The sequence below is a fragment of the Scyliorhinus canicula genome, chromosome 3, assembly GCF_902713615.1.
Source record: "Scyliorhinus canicula chromosome 3, sScyCan1.1, whole genome shotgun sequence".
NCBI classification, from domain to species: Eukaryota; Metazoa; Chordata; class Chondrichthyes; order Carcharhiniformes; family Scyliorhinidae; genus Scyliorhinus; species Scyliorhinus canicula.
Window position 1 is genome coordinate 123,000,288 of NC_052148.1, and position 19,452 is coordinate 123,019,739.

Below are 19,452 nucleotides of genomic sequence, written 5' to 3' on the forward strand. Positions count from 1 at the left end.
TTTCGTTAGTTGCAGTGCAAAGGAGTGACTGAATGCAGTGGAGGGCGTCGGGGAGGACCTCCTGCCAGCGGGAGGCCGGGAGATTTCTGGACCGTGGGGCCAACTGAACGGCCTTCCAGACCGTCCCATTCTCCCGCTCTACCTGCCCGTTTCCCCGGGGGTTGTAGCTGGTCGTCCTGCTCGCGGCAATGCCCTTGCTGAGCAGGTACTGGCGCAGGTCCTCGCTCATAAATGAGGATCCCCAGTCGCTGTAGACGTACGCGGCGAAACCGAGCAGAGCGAAGATGGTGTTGAGGGATTTGATGGCGGTGGCAGATGTCATGTCGGGGCATGTGACGGCAAAGGGGAATCTGGAACACTCGTCGATCCCGTTAAGAAAGTACGTGTTTCGGTCGGTGGAGGGGAGGGGCCCTTTGAAATCCATGCTGAGGCGTTCAAAGGGATGGGAGGCCTTCAGCAGGTGCACTCGGTCTGGCTGGTAGAAGTGCGGTTTGCCCTCCACGCAGACCTGGCAGTCTCTGGTGATAGCCCTGACTTCCACGATGGAGTGGGGCAGATTGTGGGCCTTTATAAAATGATAAAAACGGGTGATCCCTGGGTGACAGAGGTTGTCATGCAGGGTCTGGAGTCGGTCCACTTGTGCGCTGGCACATGTACCTCGGGACAGGGCATTGGGGGGCTCGTTGAGCTTACCGGGGAGATACAAAATCTCATAATTGTACGTGGAGAGCTCGATCCTCCACCTCAAGATTTTATCATTTTTGATCTTGCCCCGCTGTGTATTATTAAACATGAAGGCAACTGACCGTTGGTCAGTGAGGAGAGTGAATCTCCTGCCGGCCAGGTAATGCCTTCAATGCCGCACAGCTTCTATGATGGCTTGGGCTCCTTTTCAACTGAGGAATGCCGAATTTCGGAGGCATGGAGGATGCAGGAAACAAATGCCGCGGGTCTGCCTGCCTGGTTGAGGGTGTCGGCCAGAGCAACATCTGAAGCATCGCTCTCGACTTGAAAGGAGAGGGTCTCGTCGACCACGTGCCTCGCGGCCTTGGCGATGTCAACCTTGATATGGTCGAAGGCCTGGTGAGCATCAGCCGCCAGGGGGAAACCGGTGGAGTGGATGAGTGGGCGGGCCTTGTCCGCATAGTTAGGGACCCACTGGGCGTAGTACGAGAAGAATCCCAGGCATCGTTTGAGGGCCTTGGGGCAGTGGGGGAGTGGGAGTTCCATGAGAGGGCACATGCAATCGGGATCGGGCCCTAGGACTCCGTTTTGAACCACATAGCCGAGGAAGACTAATCGGTTCGTGCTAAACACGCACTTCTCCTTGTTGTGGGTTAGGCTGAGGAGTTTGACGGTGTGGAGGAATTTAGAAAGGTTAGCGGCGTGGTCCTGCTGATCGTGGCCGCAGATGGTGAGGTTATCCAGGTACGGGAAGGTGGCCATTCAGTCCATCTCCCGTTGGAAGACCGAGACCCCATTAGTGACGCCAAAGGGAACCCTAAGGAAATGGTAAAGGCAGCTGTCCGCTTCAAACGCGGTGTTGGGGCGGTCCACCTTGCGAAAGGGGAGCTGGTGGTAGGCAGATTTCAGGTGCACTGTCGAGAAGACCCGGTACTGTGCAATCTGATTGACCATCTCAGATATGCGTGGGAGGGGGTACGCGTCGAGCTGCGTGTACCGATTGATGGTCTGACTGTCGTTAACGACCATCCTGTTTTTCTCCCCAGTTTTCACAACTACCACTTGGGTTGCCCAGGGGCTGTTGCTGGCCTCGATAATACCTTTCCGCAGCAGCCGCTGGACCTCAGACCTGATGAAGGCGGGTCGACATTAAGGGTCGTGAGGCCGCAGACAGTGAGGGGTGGTAGGGACCCGCCAAATTTCAGGGTTAGGCCCTGGAGGTTGCACTGGAAGTCCAGGCCGAGTAGCAAGGCAGCACAGAGGTTGGGGAGGACGTAGAGGCGGAAGCCGCTGAACTCAACGCCCTGGATGGTGAGGGTGGCGGTACAATACCCCCGGATCGCCACGGAGTGGGATCCGGAGGTCAGGGTAATGTTTTAGTTAATTCCTCAGTTGAAAAGGAGCCCAAGCCATCATAGAAGCTGTGCGGCATTGAAGGCATTACCTGGCCGGCAGGAGATTCACTCTCCTCACTGACCAACGGTCAGTTGCCTTCATGTTTAATAATACACAGCGGGGCAAGATCAAAAATGATAAAATCTTGAGGTGGAGGATCGAGCTCTCCACGTACAATTATGAGATTTTGTATCTCCCCGGTAAGGGATCCGGAGGTCAGGGTAATGTTTTAGTTAATGGGGTGTACCGCGAGGGAGCAGCAACTTACCGTATCGGGGTGGATGAAGCTCTCAGTGCTCCTGGAGTCCAGAAGGCAGGATGTCTCGTGGCCGTCAACCTGTACTGTCATCGACGCGGTCGCGAGGTTGTGTGGTCGGGACTGGTCGATCGTGGTGGAGGCGAGACGCGGCTGATAGGCGGCGGTTGCAGGCAATGATCAGCCAGATGAGGTGCCCGACGAGCAGGGTTCCTGAGGCGGGGAAGATGGCGGCGCACATGGCGGGCTGCGGTAAAGATGGCGGCGCCCACGGGCCGTACGTGGTCTGAGGCGAAGAAGATGGCAGCGCCCACGGAACGCACGTGGGGGGTGCAGGGACAATAGCGGCGATGGAGCGGGCCTGGCACACAGCAGCGAAATGTCCTTTCTTCCCGCAGGCCTTGCAGAGGGTGCTCCACGCTGGGCAGCGCTGCCGGGGGTGTTTTGTCTGTCTGCATAAGTAGTATTTGGGTCCCCCGGGGTTGGATGGCTGCCGAGCGGCGCAGGCCTGGGGTTGGCTGGGGGGGGCCGCTGGTGGGGTCCACGATGGGGTGGTCACCAGCGGGGTCCACGATGCACAGGAGAGGTGGGCCGAGCGATCGTGGCATATGCCTGGACATTGCGGGAGGCGACCGTGAGTGAAATCGCTAGCTTCTTTGTCGCCGCGAGGTTGAGGGTAGCCCCTTCTAAGAGGTGCTGGCGGATGTAAGTGGACCCGATGCCAGTGACGAACGCATCTCGAATTAAAAGTTCAGAATGTTCAACGGCCGAAACGGCTAGGCAATCCCAGTCCCTTGCCAGGGCGTGCAGGGCACGCCAGAAATCTTCCACAGACTCACCGGGGAGTTGATGTCGCGTGGAGAGGAGGTGCCTGGCATAGAGTTTGTTGGTCTGCTGAGTGTAGTTCTCCTTCAGTAGCGCCATAGCCTCTGCGTAGGGAGGCACGTCCCGGAGGAGGGAAAGATGTCAGAGCTCAGCTGCGTGTAAAAGATCTGGAGCTTCTGTGCCTCTGAGGGTGGTTCAGTCGCAGATCAGATGTCGGCTTCAAAGCAAGCTAGCCAATGTGCAAAGGCTGACTTGGCGTTGTCTGCTTGAGGGTGCAGCTGCAGGCGTAATAAATTGATGCACTATCCATTACGACGAGACGAGAGTAGAGTAATCTAGGCTTTATTACGCAGAGATGTGTAGCCTCCCACAGCTGCTGCCGAAATGGCTGCAGCTTGGAGAGCCCACACATTTATACTCCGCCTACTGGGCAGAGCCAGCAGGCAGGGAACTACCCCCATACCTGTACTACAGGGCCTTACCGTAATACACCTCATATGCAGTAAATACAATACAATACCACAGTAAGGCAATACATAAATACCCCAGATGCAGTGGGTAGAGATCCAAGTAGGGCATGGGCACCTCACCGGTGATATGCTTGGGACCGTGGTTGAATCGAAGAACAGACTTCTTCTTGAGGCTTTTTCCTCTGGGTTGCTGTCATCCTGCATGGTCTGGCAAAGAGAGATGGACTGGACAGAGTGATATGAGTGTGCTGGACTGGTATTTAAATATGACGGCAGGACTTTCGAAACCACTAGCTGATGGCAGGCAGATGAATCAGCTGCCTGACCACCAGCTGGTTCGGTGGGGAGCTCACCTGTGTATAATTAATCAGGTTCCAGGCACAGAATCTGGCGCAGGATCTCACCGTTATGGCCAATGGGAAAAGCATGACCGGAGTAGTCCACCACCGCACTTCGTCTCAAATTCCGCCAAGTATTCCATAGAATACTTCACTCAGGGAAGTCAGGTAAGGACTTTCTGTCTGGTATTTCTGGTTTGTGTGTTGCATCAAACTTTTGCCGTCCATCAAAAGAATGTGGGCATAAGAGGGGTGCCAGAGCCAAGTGGTGGAAGCACTCAGCTCAAAGCTCCCTCTAAGTGGATGACATCACAATCCTCTGGCCTGATCTGCTGTCGGTTACATCTGCGACCTGCTCAAATTGGCCTCAGGAGCCAATATAAATTGTGGCAAGAGTGATGCCATGTCCTTCAGGAACTGTATAGAACTTTGGTGAGGCCACAGCTGGAGTACTGTGTGCAATTCTGGTTGCTACATGAGAGGAAGAATGTGATTGCACTGGAGGGGATGCAGAGAAGGTTTACCAGAATGTTGCCTGGGATGGAACATTTAAGTTATAAAGAGAGTTTGAATAGGCTTGGGTTGTTTTCCCTGGAGCAGAGAAGACTGAGGGGTGACATGATCGAGGTGTACAAGACTCTGAGGGACACGGGCAGGGCAGATAGGGAGAAGCTATTCTCCTTAGTTGAAGGGTCAGTTACAAGGGGCACAAGTTCAAAGTGAGGGGTTGGAGGTTCAGGGGGTATTTGAGGAAAAACCTTTTTACCCAGAGAGTGGGGACAGTCTGGAATGCACTGCCTGGGAGGATGACAGAGGCGGGTTGCCTCACATCCATTAAAAAATACATGAATGAGCACTTGGCATGTCATAACATTCAAGGCTGTGGGCCAAGTGCTGGCAAGTGGGATTAGGTGGGCAGGTCAGGGCCTTGCATGTGTCGGTGCAGACTCAATGCACCTGAGGGCCTCTTCTGCACTGTAGTATTCTGTGATTCTGCAAACTTGGATAAGTAATCCTTTGTACCCTTCACTGTCAGGTTAGACCACATGAAGATGCTGGGGCATGTGCCAAAAACTGGATAAAGCAGACAGCCCAATGCAAATGGAAACTGAGAATATGGGAGCAGCAATGACTCTCCTTTCTGGGTGGGAACCTAGTCATGACGAGAAAGATGTTGTGATACCAGGAAGAGATCTCCCAACTTGCAGACAGGATTCTGATCACATGCGGAAAAGATCATGTAGCAGCAGCCCAGGAAGAGAATATAGAGGACGTAGCTTGATCAGAAAGAGGACTATAGAACAAACAAGGAATGTCACTGGAAGTAGAAGCCCTGATGATAGGGAAATTTTAGTAGCTGCCAATAAATGGGAAGATAAGCTGATAAGGAGCCAAGCAAAAAGAACTAGTAAGTTGGAAAGAGTTTGGAGCATATACTGAAATTCCAGATAGGGGATAGACAGCCTTGTCATTCAGCTGGCTATATATTAAAAGTGCCCCCTGACGGCAAATACAATGTTAAAACTAGGCTGGTAGCTCAGGGTTTTGAGGAAAGATTTGTGGATCAAGGTATCGGAGTGAACTCCTCTACTGCAGGGAAATTAAGCTTGAAGATTTTTTTGACTATTTTGGCAACATACTCCCAGGAGTGCAGATCATAAGATTGATAGATGTAAAGGCAACATTTTTGCTCGGTGTGTAGTATTTTTGAAACAGGGTCGATCTTGTTGAAAATGGGCTGCTTCCATTTAAAAGCAGATCCTGCGATGTTCTATTGGTATGGCAAGGGGGGACTAGCAGGAATCTTTATCTTGCATGTGGATGATTTTCTGTGGGGCCATTCTGTAGAACTAGAACAATGGGTGATCAATAAAACTGAAAGTTCAAGGTTGGAAGCCAGGCTTCAGGGGCTTTTAAGTACATTGATTTAAACATTAAGCAAAACCAGTCAGGAGTGACATTGAACTAACAATCCTATCTAGAAAATGTTGGTCACATCCCAATAAATCGGTCAGATCTGCACAAATAGAGGAACCAGCGCCCAATCAATTATCATAGATTATCACAGAATTTACAGTGCAGAAGGAGTAAGGGCAATTGAGAAATTTGATGTCATAGTTGAACTGGTTATGCACTCAGATTAGACCTGCTGCCAGTAAAATGGATTGGGGCTGAATACTAGGCTGGATTCTCCAACACCCGCCACTGATAGCGGAGTTCCCGATGCAGCGGAGAATCTCACGTCAGAAAAAAACGGGATCAGTGCCGAGGCTCCGATCCCATGCTGGTGGCGGCATTGAGGTTCTCGCCCCATACCAGCGATAGGATGTAAATGGGTGATCTGACCCCCATCTGCATCCAATTAACACGCTGGACACCGGATTCTCCACACCTCCGTGATGCTGCGGTCCTCTGGGCTGGGATTCACCTGGGCATGAATTTGTGCAAATATTTGCCAGCATGGCCCTGGCGTGGTTGGCCAAGGGCTAAATATTTAAGGTAGGTGCCCCCAAAGTCTATCTGAGGGCTCCACCACCCACAACAAAAATTGACAGCTCCTGGCCACCTCAAAAGCGGTTAAGTGCTTTCTGCTGAGAAAGAGGAAGTGAAAGCATTTAACTCCTAGCTGTTTATACATTTTGAGGTTAGGTACAAAGCAGGGTGCTTGAGATGCAAAAGTTTAGTTTGAGGAATAAAAGAGAAAGTCGGCACTTGGATAAGAAATTGACTGCTGGACTAGAAATAGTGGGCGCGATCTAACGGAAAGGTTTCTGTCATTTGTGGCAGATTTGGCTGGGAGTTCCCATTGCCTCTGTCAGCGAGTTCCTCATTCAGTTACTTTTTTTGGCCCTGGGGAGTTTCTCCCTGATCAAGCCCACACTTAGAATGATTTTCTTTTTCTTTAAATTTAGAGTATCTGATTATTTTTTTTCCAATTGAGAGGCAATTTAGTGTGGCCAATCCACCTAACCTGCACATCATCCTGTTGTGGGGGTGAAACCCATGCACTCAGGGGAAAATGTGCAAACTCCACACAGACAGTGAGCCAGGGCCGGGATCAAATTCGGGTCCTCAGCGCCATAGGCAGCAATGCTAACCATTGCGCCACCCTGCCGCCCAGAATGATTTTAATCACTGGGGAGCTGAACTTGCTGGCCAGACTAGCTCCTCAGAGATTGGGCCACCATTTTGAAAGAGTGCCCCGAACTCTAAGTAAGCGTGTGCGATCCCCCCCACCCATGGGCAATGTCACCCCCACACACATCGGCATTACCCCACACGCCCCAAGTGATGACACCTCACTATGGGGTTGCTGAGACGCTTTTCAGGCCTTCCCATGCCCCCTTTCAGGTCTCCCACCCCTCACCCCCTCCCCCCAACCGTGAAGAGGCCTCTTCATACCTGCCCTTCACCCCCCTAACCTTCATACCCCCTTCCTCCACCTCCTTTCATTAGTATGACCCTCTCAGGCCCTGACCCTTGGCAGTGCCAGCCTGGCACCCAGGTATCATTACCCTGACAGTGCTCCTGCCAGCTTCACAGTGCCATCCGGGCATCTTTTCAGTGCCACAGTGGCAGTGCCAAACTGCCCACGTGCCAGGGGGGCTGCACAATTCTGTCCCTGACCACCCTGGAGCCTCCAATGGCCTGGGAGACTCCTCGTGTGCCGATCCACCTGGACCACATTTGTGTGGGCCAGTAAAAAATGGCGCCTGGCAGTGGACTCCCTGGGGAGGTCGTTAGATGCTAGGAGGCCTGGGGGATCCCGAGTGAGTATACATAAGGGCAGCATCGTAGCACAGCGGTTAGCAGTGTTGCTTCACAGCGCCAGAGACCCGGGACCGATTCCCAGCTTGGGTCACTGTCTCTGCGGAGTCTGCACGTTCTCCCTGTGTCTGCGTGGGTTTCCCCGGGTGCTCCGGTATCCTCCCACAAGTCCCGAAACATATGCTTGTTAGGTGAATTGGACAATCTGGATTCTCCCTATGTGTACGCGCCGGAGTGTGGCGCCTAGGGGATTTTCACAGTAACTTCATTGCAGTGTTAATGTGTAGCCACCTGGGTTGGCCACTTCCCGACTTTAAAATGGAGGTCCGCTAAGAATGCAGGGAGAAATGGACAGGCACAGGGAAGCAAGCAGATGCAAAGCTTCCTGTGTATCAGGACTTGCAGAAACCCAGACAGCACTGAAACTAACAACCATCTACATATTGATGAGCGATCCCCGGGAACAATTGGAAACATTTAAGATAATCAAGGTCAAGCCAGACTCCTCGGCGCCAGCGGGAGCCAAGACAAAGGAAGGCCAACTGACATATAGGAACCGCCCAGCTATCAGGGAACAGCTCCAGTATTGGGGAAATCAAATCAATTGATTGGAACATGGTCCAATCAATTGGAACCAGGTACGGGGCCCGCCCAAAAGGGCGCGAAGCCCCTGGGGACTATAAAATAGAGTCCCCAAGTTCAATTTGTTCTTCTTGGCAGCTCTCAAAGAACTCGACCGTGACTCTCAACTCGGAGAGACTTGCCTAGCAGCTGCACCAACCAAGTAAGTGTCCAGTCAGCGCACACTACGAGACAGGCGCTCCTAGCTACTAGTCCATACCAGCTGGAAGCCTGCAGACTCAGAATCGAACGAAAGGCCATTGTTCCCCTGACCTGGTGGGCCAGTTTCCAAAGCTAAGTATTGGCCTTTTAGTGTTAGAGATAGTCTAGCAAGTAGTGTTTTATGCATGAGTAGCGATTGACTGTGTATAATAAATGTGTTTTGATTTGAAACTTACTAACTGGTGTATTGAGTTATTGATCAGCACTTGAACTTGAACCTCGTGGTTGTATCATAAAGATACCTGGCGACTCTAGAGCAAAGGTTATAAAACAGAGCAATTAAGTGTAAAGACACAACGAGCAACAGATCTAAGCCTACTTGTGACACTAATAAAGATTATTAATATAAAGTAAGTTTAAAACCTACGTAGGTGTACAACTTGGTCACGCCCATCGTGGGCAGGAGCATGATTGTGGCGCCTGGCAAGGTCCAGGTAGATTCCACAAGGCATACTGGTTGCCTGGAAAACCACGCAAGGCTTCTCCAGGCATCTACCAGCTGTGCCATGCTCCCGTTCTGGTGCAGCCCGTAGATCGCGTCTAGTGTTTTAATGAATATTATTCAGTTGAAGAAAAGTTTGTCGTGGAGTTCCCAAGGGTCTGTATTGGGACCTTTGTTTTTCCTGATATATATTAATGTTCGAGATCTTGAAGTGCACGGGAACAAATTCAAAGTTTGCAGATGATATTAAACCTGAGGACAACAGAGAACTTCAAAGGGATATGGATAAGTTAGTGGAGCGGGCAGGTGGCAGATGAAGTTCAATGCAGCAAAGTGTGAAGTGATTCATTTTGGGAGGAAGAACATGGAGAAACAATACCAAATAAGAGTACAACTCTAAAGGCTGTGCAGGAACAGAAGGACGTGTCCAGCGCCACCACAGTCGGGGGTGGGGGAGGGGGGGGGGGTGGGAGAGAGCTGTTCCGCTGGCCGGGGGGTCTATGGCGGGGTCTGGGGAGGATTAGTGGGGGTTGGTCTGTAGGTGACGAGGGGAAGGTAACAGGGGGACACTATCTGGCAGGCCGAGTCCGCGCCCAGCCGGCGCCATGTTGTACGGCACGACCGCTGCAGGTCATTGGCGCGCGTATGCGCAATCGCGGACCCGGATATTCACAGTCCGTTCCTGCAGGTAAAGTTGGAGGCTTTACGTGGCACGGCTGCTAGCCCCCCCCCCCACCACCGGGCAGAGCATCGGTGTGGGGGCGCCGCCGACTTTTTGGTCATAAGAATAGACGCATGGCCTCAAAATCGGCGAATCCAGCCCTTAGTCTCGGGGTTTCATGTCGCATTACATTCACCCCCCACCATCTGGCCTGGGCTTGCGAAATCCTACCAACTGTTCTGGCTTGAGACAATTCACACCTCTTTAACCTGGGGTTACCCCTATCTCTGGATCTGTAAAGACTTAATTACCGGCAAATGCTCGCATTCTAAGCATTGTCTTGCATCTCTGACTTTGCCTATATATATGTTTCTGGAACATACCTCTTCATTCACCTGAGGAAGGAGAAGTGCTCTGAAAGCTAGTGTTTGAAACAAACCTGCTGGACTTTAACCTGGTGTTGTAAGACTGTGCTCACCCCAGTCCAACGCCAGCATCTCCACATCTTCATCTCAGAAACAGAGAATACCGCCCACAATGTTTTTGCCTTAACTGCTTTCGGTGGTAGAAAATTCCAGAGGATCATCGCTCTCTGAGTGAAGAAATTTCTCCTCATCTCAGCCCTAAATGATTTACCCTATACCCTTAGACTGTGACCTATGATTCTGGACTCCCCGATATCGGGAACATCCTTCCTGCATCTACCCTGTCTAGTCCTGTTAGTATTTTATACGTTTCTATGAGATCCGCACCCCTCATTCTTCCAAACCCCAGCAAATATAATCCTAACAAACTTAATCTCTCCTCATATATCAGTCCCGCCATCCCAGGAATCAGCCTGGTAAACCTTCGCAGAACTCCCTTTATAGCAAGAACATCCTCCCTCAGGTAAGGAGACAAATCTGCCCACAATACTCCAGGTGTAGTCTGACCAAGGCCCTTCAGCAAGACATTCCTTGAATTCTCTTGCTATGAAGGTCAACATTGCGTTTGCCTTCTTTACCGCCCACTGCAACATTATATAACATGTTCTGGAGGTTTGACTCCTTGAGTCTTAATTAAAATGGAAGCTTGAATCTGCAACATAATGAGTGAGGAACTCCCTGAATAAAATGAAAATTGATGGTTAAGTAGAGCCTCAAGTTAACCTGCACTGGATAAAATAGTTTAAGAGCAAATTCTAAAGCCTAACTATTATGGGGCTGGTTTAGCTCAGTGGGCTAGACAGCTTGTTTGTGATGCAGAACAAGGTCAACAGTGTGGATTCAATTCCTGTACCAGTTTACCCAAACAGGTGCCGGAATGAAATGAAATGAAAATCGCTTATTGTCACAAGTAGGCTTCAAATGAAGTTACTGTGAAAAGCTGCTAGTCGCCACATTCCGGCGCCTGTTTGGGGAGGCTGGTATGGGAATTGAACCCTGCCTTGGTCTGCTTTCAAAGCCAGCTTTTTAGCCCAATGTGTTAAACCAACTGTGGTGACTAGGGGATTTTCACAGTAACTTCATACTTGTGACAAAGAAAGGTTATTATTACTTTAAATCTATATACAAAATGGTGTCAATATACCCATTTATCATCCCACGAACCCTAACCCTAAGCTCTACTTGCCTGATTTCGTATTGTAAAGAACAAAGTTGACTAACGCCTAGTTTTAAATCTTAACTAAACACTCAAAACAATTAAGTTCACTTGCAGGGAGGAGGAAGGAATGTACAGCCACAATGCCACATTCTGTCACAGTATGATGCAATGAGTTGGCTAGTTGGCTACACAAACTGCCTTAATGATATTTTACATCATTGTCAGGCAATGTGGGAGATTCCAAGATAGAAACAACCAGTTCAGGGAGCAAGTGGTGACTTGAAGCAGCTAGAAGTTTTAAATTTGGAGCCAGGTGAAACATTTTCTTCCATCATAGGGTCAGAAGTGGCAATGTTCACTGATGATTGCACTGATGATTGCACTGATGATTGCACAATGTTCAGCACCATTCATGACTCCCCAGATACTGAAGCAGTCCATCTCCAAATGCGGCAAGACCTGGACAATAGCCAGGTTTGAGCTGACAAGAGACAAGTAATATTCGCAGCACACAAGTGGCAGGCAATGATCACCTCCAACACCTCCCTTGACATTCAATAATATCTTCATCGCCAATTCCCCTATGATCAACATCTTTGTGGTCACCATTGATCAGGAACTGAACTGGACTAACCATAGAAATACTGTGTCTACAAGAGCAGGTCAGAGGCTTGAAGAGGGAGTAATTCACCTCCTGACTTCCCAAAGCCTGATGTCCACCATTTACAAGGCAAAGTGAGGAGTGTTTTGGAATGCTCTCTATTTGCCTGGATGAGTGCATCTCCAACAATACCCAAGGAGCTTTACATGTCAGGGCTGGTTTAGCACAGGGCTAAAAAGCTGGCTTTGAAAGCAGACCAAGGCAGGCTAGCAGCGTGGGTTCAATTCCCATACCAGCCTCCCTGAACAGATGCTGGAATGTGGCGACTAGGGGCTTTTCACAGTAACTTCAGTTGAAGCCTACTTGTGACAATAAGTGATTTTCATTTCACCATCTCGAACAAAGTAGCATGTTTGACTGGCATCCATCTACAAACATTCACTCCCTCCACCACCAACGCACAGTGGCAGCAGTGTCTCCCATTTGCAAGATGCACTGCAGGAACTCACCAAGGCTCCTTACTATCTTCCAAACTCACAACCGCTTGAAGGGAAAGGGCAGCAGACACATGGGAACACCACCGCCTGGAAGTTGGCCTCCAAGCCACTCACCATCCTGGCTTAGAAATATATCGTCATTCCTTCACTGTCACTGGATCAAAATCCAGGAACTCCCTTCCGAAGATCACAGTGGGTGTACCTACATGGACTGCTGCAGTTCAAGAAGGCAGCTCACCAGCATCTTCTCAAGGGCAATTATGGATGGGCAATAAAAGCTGGCCAAGCCAGCAATGGCCGCGTCCCACGAATGCACAAAAAATAAACTCCTGCTCGTCTTGGTGGTGCAATAGCATCACCAATTATTTAACTGACCTTTAGGCTGACAGCCGGTAACGGTCCCTTTAAGGACAGCTGATTTGGCAATCCTGTGTCAGACCAGTCATTCCAGTCCAATTTTGCAAAGGGCCTTGATACAAAGGTTATTCCTTCAATATCCTATGAGCCGCGCACCAACTTGGGAGCTCTAACCAATATTGAACCAAAATTGAACCATCTGTTTAACAGTACAATCCAAAACATTTTAATCACCTTTGTAGTGATTTTTACGGTTAACTGGCAAAACTATCCAAAGTTCAATGCTCAGTTACATAGCAACATTTAAACTATCCTGTACTTACTGTAATGTAAATCAGACGATCAGAATGTAATCAATCAACATCAAGGTAAGTATTAGCATTCCTGGCACTGGGTTTTGCAAACCAAGGCCTATATGAGGAATTCAGCTTTGTGCCTTTCACTATTTTCTGTCTATTGAACACACACACCCAACTTCCCAATATATCCTCCTAGCACATCAGGTTTTAATGATGTTACACTTATGGTCAAGGTCATCAGCAGGAATGGCGAGAACTGTACTGTTCTGAGGAACAAACACCGGCACTTGAACTGACACTCACAACCATTAGCTCAAATACAGGCACTGTGCAAATTTATGAGGGCAGTGTAGAGCTGGGATCCACACATGGTGGGTCTTCGGACATACATGGGCTGTAGCTAGCCCATCATTCTATAGGATCGTGCCAAATCTTTATCTCTACTCCATTTTTCAACCAACTCTCCGATTCCCTTGATTTCCTTCATGCCTATAAATGTATTAACCTCAATCGTATCCATAAGATCATAAGACATGGGAGCAGAATTAGGCCATTTGGCCCATCGATTCTGCTCCGCTGTTTATCATAGTTGATATTTTTCTCATCCCCATTCTCCTGCCTTCTCCCCATAATCTCTGATCCCCTTATTAATCAAGAACCTATTTGTCCCTTCTTAAAGACACTCAGTGATTTGGTCCCACTGCCTTCTGCAGCAAAGAGTTCCACGGATTAACCATTCTCTGACTGAAGAAATTCATCCTTATCTCATTTTTAAAGGATCGTCCCTTCAGTCTGAGGCTGTGCCCTCGGGTTCCAGTGTTTCCTACTAGTAGAAACATATTCTCCACATCCACTCTATCTAGGCCTCTCAGTATCTTGTAAGCTTCAATAAGATTCCCCTCTCATTTTTCTAAACTCCGAGTACAGACCCAGAGTCCTCAACCACTCCTTATATGACAAGCTCTTCATTCCAGGAATCATTCTTGTGGACCGCCTCTGGACCCTCTCCATGGCCAGTAAGAAGTCTTACAACACCAGGTTAAAGTCCAACAGGTTTGTTTCAAACACGAGCTTTCGGAGCACTGCTCCTTCCTCACCTGAGGAAGGAGCAGTGCTCCGAAAGCTCGTGTTTGAAACAAACCTGTTGGACTTTTTTGTTGTTGTAAGACTTCTTACTGTGCTCACCCCAGTCCAACGCCGGCATCTCCACTCCATGGCCAGGACATCCTTCCTTAGATACGGGGCCCAAAACTGCTCACAATACTCCAAATGGGGTCTGAGCAGAGCCTTGTACAGCCTCAGAAGTACCTCCCTGCTCTTGTATTCTAGCCCTCTCGCCATGAATGCTAGCATTGCATTTGCCTTCATTTGCAAAACTAATCCTGCACGTTAACCTAAAGTGAATCTTGAACAAGGACTTCCAAGTCCCTTTGTGCTTCTGATTTTCTACGCCTTTTCCCATTTATAAAATAGTCTACGTCCCCATTCTTCCTACCAAAGTGCATAACCTCACACTTTTCCACAATGTATTTCAGCTGCCACTTCTGTGCCCACTCTCCTAGCCTGTCCAAGTCCTTCTGCAGCCCCCCTGCTTCCTCTATACTACCTGTCCCTCTGAATGTACCCACCTAATGAGCATGCACAAATACTATGATTCATTTTGGCTGGGGTACAGTATAGAGATAAGCATCCTATTTTGTTTCCTTAATGAAAGTCTAAAGCATGACATTATTGTGAACATTTGACCTGATCCACGACATATTTAAAATTGAACGGTTTTACATTAATTTTTTTATTAACCAAAAGGGAACATATTTACGCCCTTGTCCAATTATTTTTGAAAGATTCAATAGTTATTTCACTGCTGGGATTTACTTTGTACTTTGCATATGGCTATCAAGCTATAAAAGATTGGGCTCAGCTTCAATACCCCAATGCATCCACAGTCAAATAACCTGCCAATGCTTGCAGCCTCGGCTCACACATGGAGAATGGATATTGAAGTGAGGTGTCCAAAGGCTTAAAAGGTGTAGAAAAAATTGGGGGATAAACCAGGCCTTGATTTTGTACTGATTTTGTAACTTTCATACAAGCTATGTGATCAACAAGCTACGACGCAGATCAGTGTTGATTATTGCATGGCCCATCAGACAGTTTTGTGTTTTTGTGTTTGTGCACATATAGTACTACTGGGATTTGTTACATTATCAGCCTGCTCTGCGATTAAATATATGTGGGTTGATTCACATCTGCCTCAGGTATTACTCACAGCTAGAGCAGGTGCAGCTACCAGTATAAATGAGAGGTTACATGTTTACCAGTCATCGAAAAACAAAGAACTCACTTACCTAGACTAATTAGCCTGAGAAGAGCAAGGACATATTTGTTGTTAACCAAATTCCAGATTGGGGTGATGTTTAATATTAAGGGAGAGATGTAAGCAGCAGCAAAGATTTCATAGCCGGTGAGTCCCAAAATCTGAAGTGAAAAGTACCAAAGCATTGGAGCCAAACTTTGGTGCAGGGAGCAGGAAATGTAACCTGAAATTAATAACAAAAAATTAGAAAGTTGGGATTGCAAATCAAGTTGAAAGAGAAAGGTAATTAATTTGATTTATCCCTTCAGTCAAAGCTTACCATTTGCTGGGAAACTTCAGGATTGTAAAGTACATTGGATGTGGTTTAATGTTTACCTTATCACAAATACGTTTCTGTTACCTATTACTAACACTCACAATGAGTGGAATGTAATGTCTCCCCCAACACCCTCCCCCATGCACCTAAAGCAGGTTTGGAGGCAGGGGTCAGGTCATTTGATTGGGTTAGAAAGTAAGGAGGACTCCGGTGGTGGCCATGGAGTGAGTGGTCGCACACAGGGCAGCTCAGCTCGAAGGCGTTGCTCTGAGCTCTTTTTACCCGAAAGCAGGGGAATTTTGACAGGAAAATGTAGCTGAAGGTGTGGAGGAGAAGTTCCCCTCGAGAGTGGCATGTCTGCTGGTTATCAGATCCAGCAGAAGAAGGTTAAAGACCTGGCCAAGGAATTGGAAGAGACCTGAGGCGCAGAAACAATTGGAAAGATAATAATTATAAGAATCGCTTATTGTCACAAGTAGGCTTCAATGAAGTTACTGTGAAAAGTGGAGGGAGCATCGGTTTGGACGCCGATTTATAATAATCATCGGGTTGTACCGGGTAGGCTGGATGGTGGGTTCCGGAGATGGCAGAGGGTAGGAATTGGAAGAATGGGGGATCTATTTATAGACGGGAGCTTTCCCAGCTTGAAAGCCTTGGAGGATAAATTTGAATTGCCATCAGGGAATGGGTTTAGGTATTTGCAGGTGCTGGACTTCCTGAGAAAACAGGTTCCGGCCTTTCCGCTGCTGCCGCCACAGGGGTTACAGGATAGAGTAGTTTCCAGTACCTGGGTGGGAGAGGGGAAGGTATCAGATATTAATCAGAAGCTTTCGGAGGCGAAGGACACTTCAGTGGAGCAGCTTAAGGGCAAGTGGGAGGACAAGCTAGGAGGAGAGATTGAGGCGGGTCTGTGGGCGAATGCCTTAAGCAGAGTTAATACATCCTCATCGTGTGCCAGGCTTAGCCTGATACAATTTAAGGTAGTCCACCGGGCACACATGACAGTGGCTAGGATGAGCAGGTTTTTGGGGGTAGAGGACAGGTGTGCGAGGTGCGCGGGAAGCCCAGCAAATCATGTCCACATATTATGGGCATGCCCGAAGCTCAGAGGGTTTTGGCAGGATTTTGCTGAGGCAATGTCCACGGTACTAAAAACATGGGTGGGGCCGAGTCCGGAGGTAGCGATCTTCGGAGTGCCGGAAGTCCAGGGGGGCGAAAGAGGCTGACGTCTTGGCTTCTGCCTCCCTGGGAGCCCGGAGACGGATTTTGTTAATGTGGAGGGACTCGAAGCCCCCGAGTGTAGAGACCTGGGTTAGTGGTATGGGGGGGGGGGGGGGGGGGGGGGGGTGTCCCGGATTGTTGTTTTATGATTGGGGTGTGTGAAGATTGGGATGGGATGGAAATCTTTATTATATCATGTTTATGTCATTGTTATTGTTATTATTATAAAAATTTGCAAATACCTTAATAAAAATATATTTTTTTTAAAAAAGAAGTTAATGTGAAAAGCCCTTAGTCGCCACATTCCAGCGCCTGTCCTGGGAGCCTTGTACGGGAATTGAATCCGTGCTGTTGGCCCTGTTCTGCATTACAAGCCAGCTGTTTAGACCACTGTGCTAAACTGGCGGAGGGGGAAGGGTTGGCGCATGCTGCAAAGCCCCATATGGAGCAGTTGATGGCATTGATCAGAGTGGAGTTCCGTCAGCAACGAAAAGAGGTACAGGAAGATCGATCGAAGGCCATCGAAGAAATGGTAGCACCCTTGAAAGGCTCGAAGGAGAGTCAAGAAGTGCTTGGAGGGACAGGGGCCGCAGATCCGGGAGATGGAGAGGGTGATGTCCGCCCACAGTGGTTGGCTGGTGTCATTGGAGGGGGAGCTGGGTCTCCTGGGGGGCCTTTGTAACTCGCTAAGGGCAAAGGTAGAGAAATAGCATAATAGATCCAGAAGGCAGAACCTGTGTATCATTGGCTTGCCTGAAGGTGTGGAAGGCATGAATTCCACAAGATACATCTCAAGGATGCAGCGGGGCGGATGGCGGAAGGCTGGTTAAGACCTCGGAGGTGGACAGGGCACACAGGTCCCTAAGGCAGAAGCCAAGAGCAGGTGAGCCGCTACGAGTGGTGATTGTGAGGCTCCATAAGTTTGTGGAGAAGGAGAAGATCCTGTGGTGAGCCAGGGAGAGGTGGAACTGAGAATGGGAGGGGAACAGGGTCCGAATCTATCAGGACATTGGAGCGGAGTTGGCAAAAAGGCATGCCGGGTTCAACAGGGCCAAAGCAGTTCCTTACCGAAGGAAAATCAAGTTTGCTGTACTTGGTGAAACTGTGGGTGACTTTCGAAGACCGGGTGTATCATTTTGAAGAATGATACCAGAGAAGGCCAATGACTTTATTAGAGACCATAAACTGGGGGAGAACTGAACATTGATGTGAGAAGGAGGAGTTGGAATAATGGAGTTCGGAAGATGCGGACAATGTGGGAGCTGGAGGATGTATTATTTTCTTCTCGGATGGAGTAATCGGGTTGTTGTGATTGTTTGTTATGGGGCAATACATTTGTAAGGGGGCAACTGAGCTCACCCCCTCCCACCGCATAGAACATAGAACATAGAACAGTACAGCACAGAACAGGCCCTTCGGCCCTCGATGTTGTGCCGGGCAATGATCACCCTACTCAAACCCACGTATCCACCCTATACCCATAACCCAACAACCCCCCCCCCCCCCCCCCCCCCCCCCCCTTAACCTTACTTTTTAGGACACTAAGGGCAATTTAGCATAGCCAATCCACCTAACCCGCACATCTTTGGACTGTGGGAGGAAACCGGAGCACCCGGAGGAAACCCACGCACACACGGGGAGGACGTGCAGACTCCGCACAGACAGTGACCCAGCCGGGAATTGAACCTGGGACCCTGGAGCTGTGATGCTTCACATAAGAACCATGTGGTGGTTCTTTTTTAGAGGAGATGATCTGTGAGTTTGGATGTGTCTTTGTTAGTGTGGGGGAGGTCCACAGGGAGCCGTTTGCAAAAACCAAGGAGGGAAAGGTGTGGGGAGTGGTGGAGGCATAGATCGGAGGACGCTTCGGACAGGAGCTGCTGCGCTGGCAGGTAATGGTGGTGAACGGAAGTGAGGTGGGGGGGGGAGGGTGACCGCGAGGGTTGGGCAGGTGAGGGGGGGAGGGTTTGGGGAGAAGCGCAATGTGGCGGTGTTGGAGTAGGACATGGATCAAAAATGGGGCCATCTTGAATGGGCCTGGGTTAGAGCAAAATTAAAGGAGACAGAACCGGAGGGGGTGGATGGTGGACAGTAGAGGGGAATGGAGATGTCAGCCTCCAGTAAGGTACTTAACAGGGAATGTACAGGGGCTGGACGGGCCGGTGAAAAGGTCTCGGGTCTTTGTGAACTTGAGGAGCTTGAAAGCGGGGATAGTCTTTCTGCAGGAGACGCACCTCCGCGTTAAGGATCAGGTTAGGTTGAGAAAGGGATGGATGGGTCAAATATTTCAGTGGTGTTTGATTCAAAGTCGCAGGGGGTAGCCATCCTACTGAGAAAAAAGGCGGGGTTTGTAGGGGCCAAGGAAGTGCCGGATCCAGGGGAAGATGCGTGATAGTGAGTGGGGTGCTGGAGGGGACTCCGGTGGTGCTAGTGAATGTTTATGTAACAAATTGGGACAACGTGGGGTTTGTGAAGGGGTGGTGGGAGCGATTCCAGACCTGGGCATGCATTATAGGGAGTGGTTTTAATTGCATACTGGAACTGGGGGTGGATAGGTCGACCCCAAGTCAATGGGAAG

The 19,452-nt window shown here is 49.3% G+C and overlaps 1 protein-coding gene across 2 annotated transcripts in view; it reads right to left on the reverse strand.

Moving 5' to 3' along the window:
• LOC119962925 (PGAP2-interacting protein-like) overlaps window positions 1-19,452 on the reverse strand; it is a 154,330-nt gene that overhangs the window by 113,489 nt on the left and 21,389 nt on the right. For both annotated transcript variants that reach the window (XM_038791202.1, XM_038791201.1), the window contains exon 2: window positions 15,369-15,560. In XM_038791202.1, coding sequence (XP_038647130.1) covers window positions 15,369-15,560 — 192 coding nt within the window. The remainder of the gene's footprint in view (window positions 1-15,368; window positions 15,561-19,452) is intronic.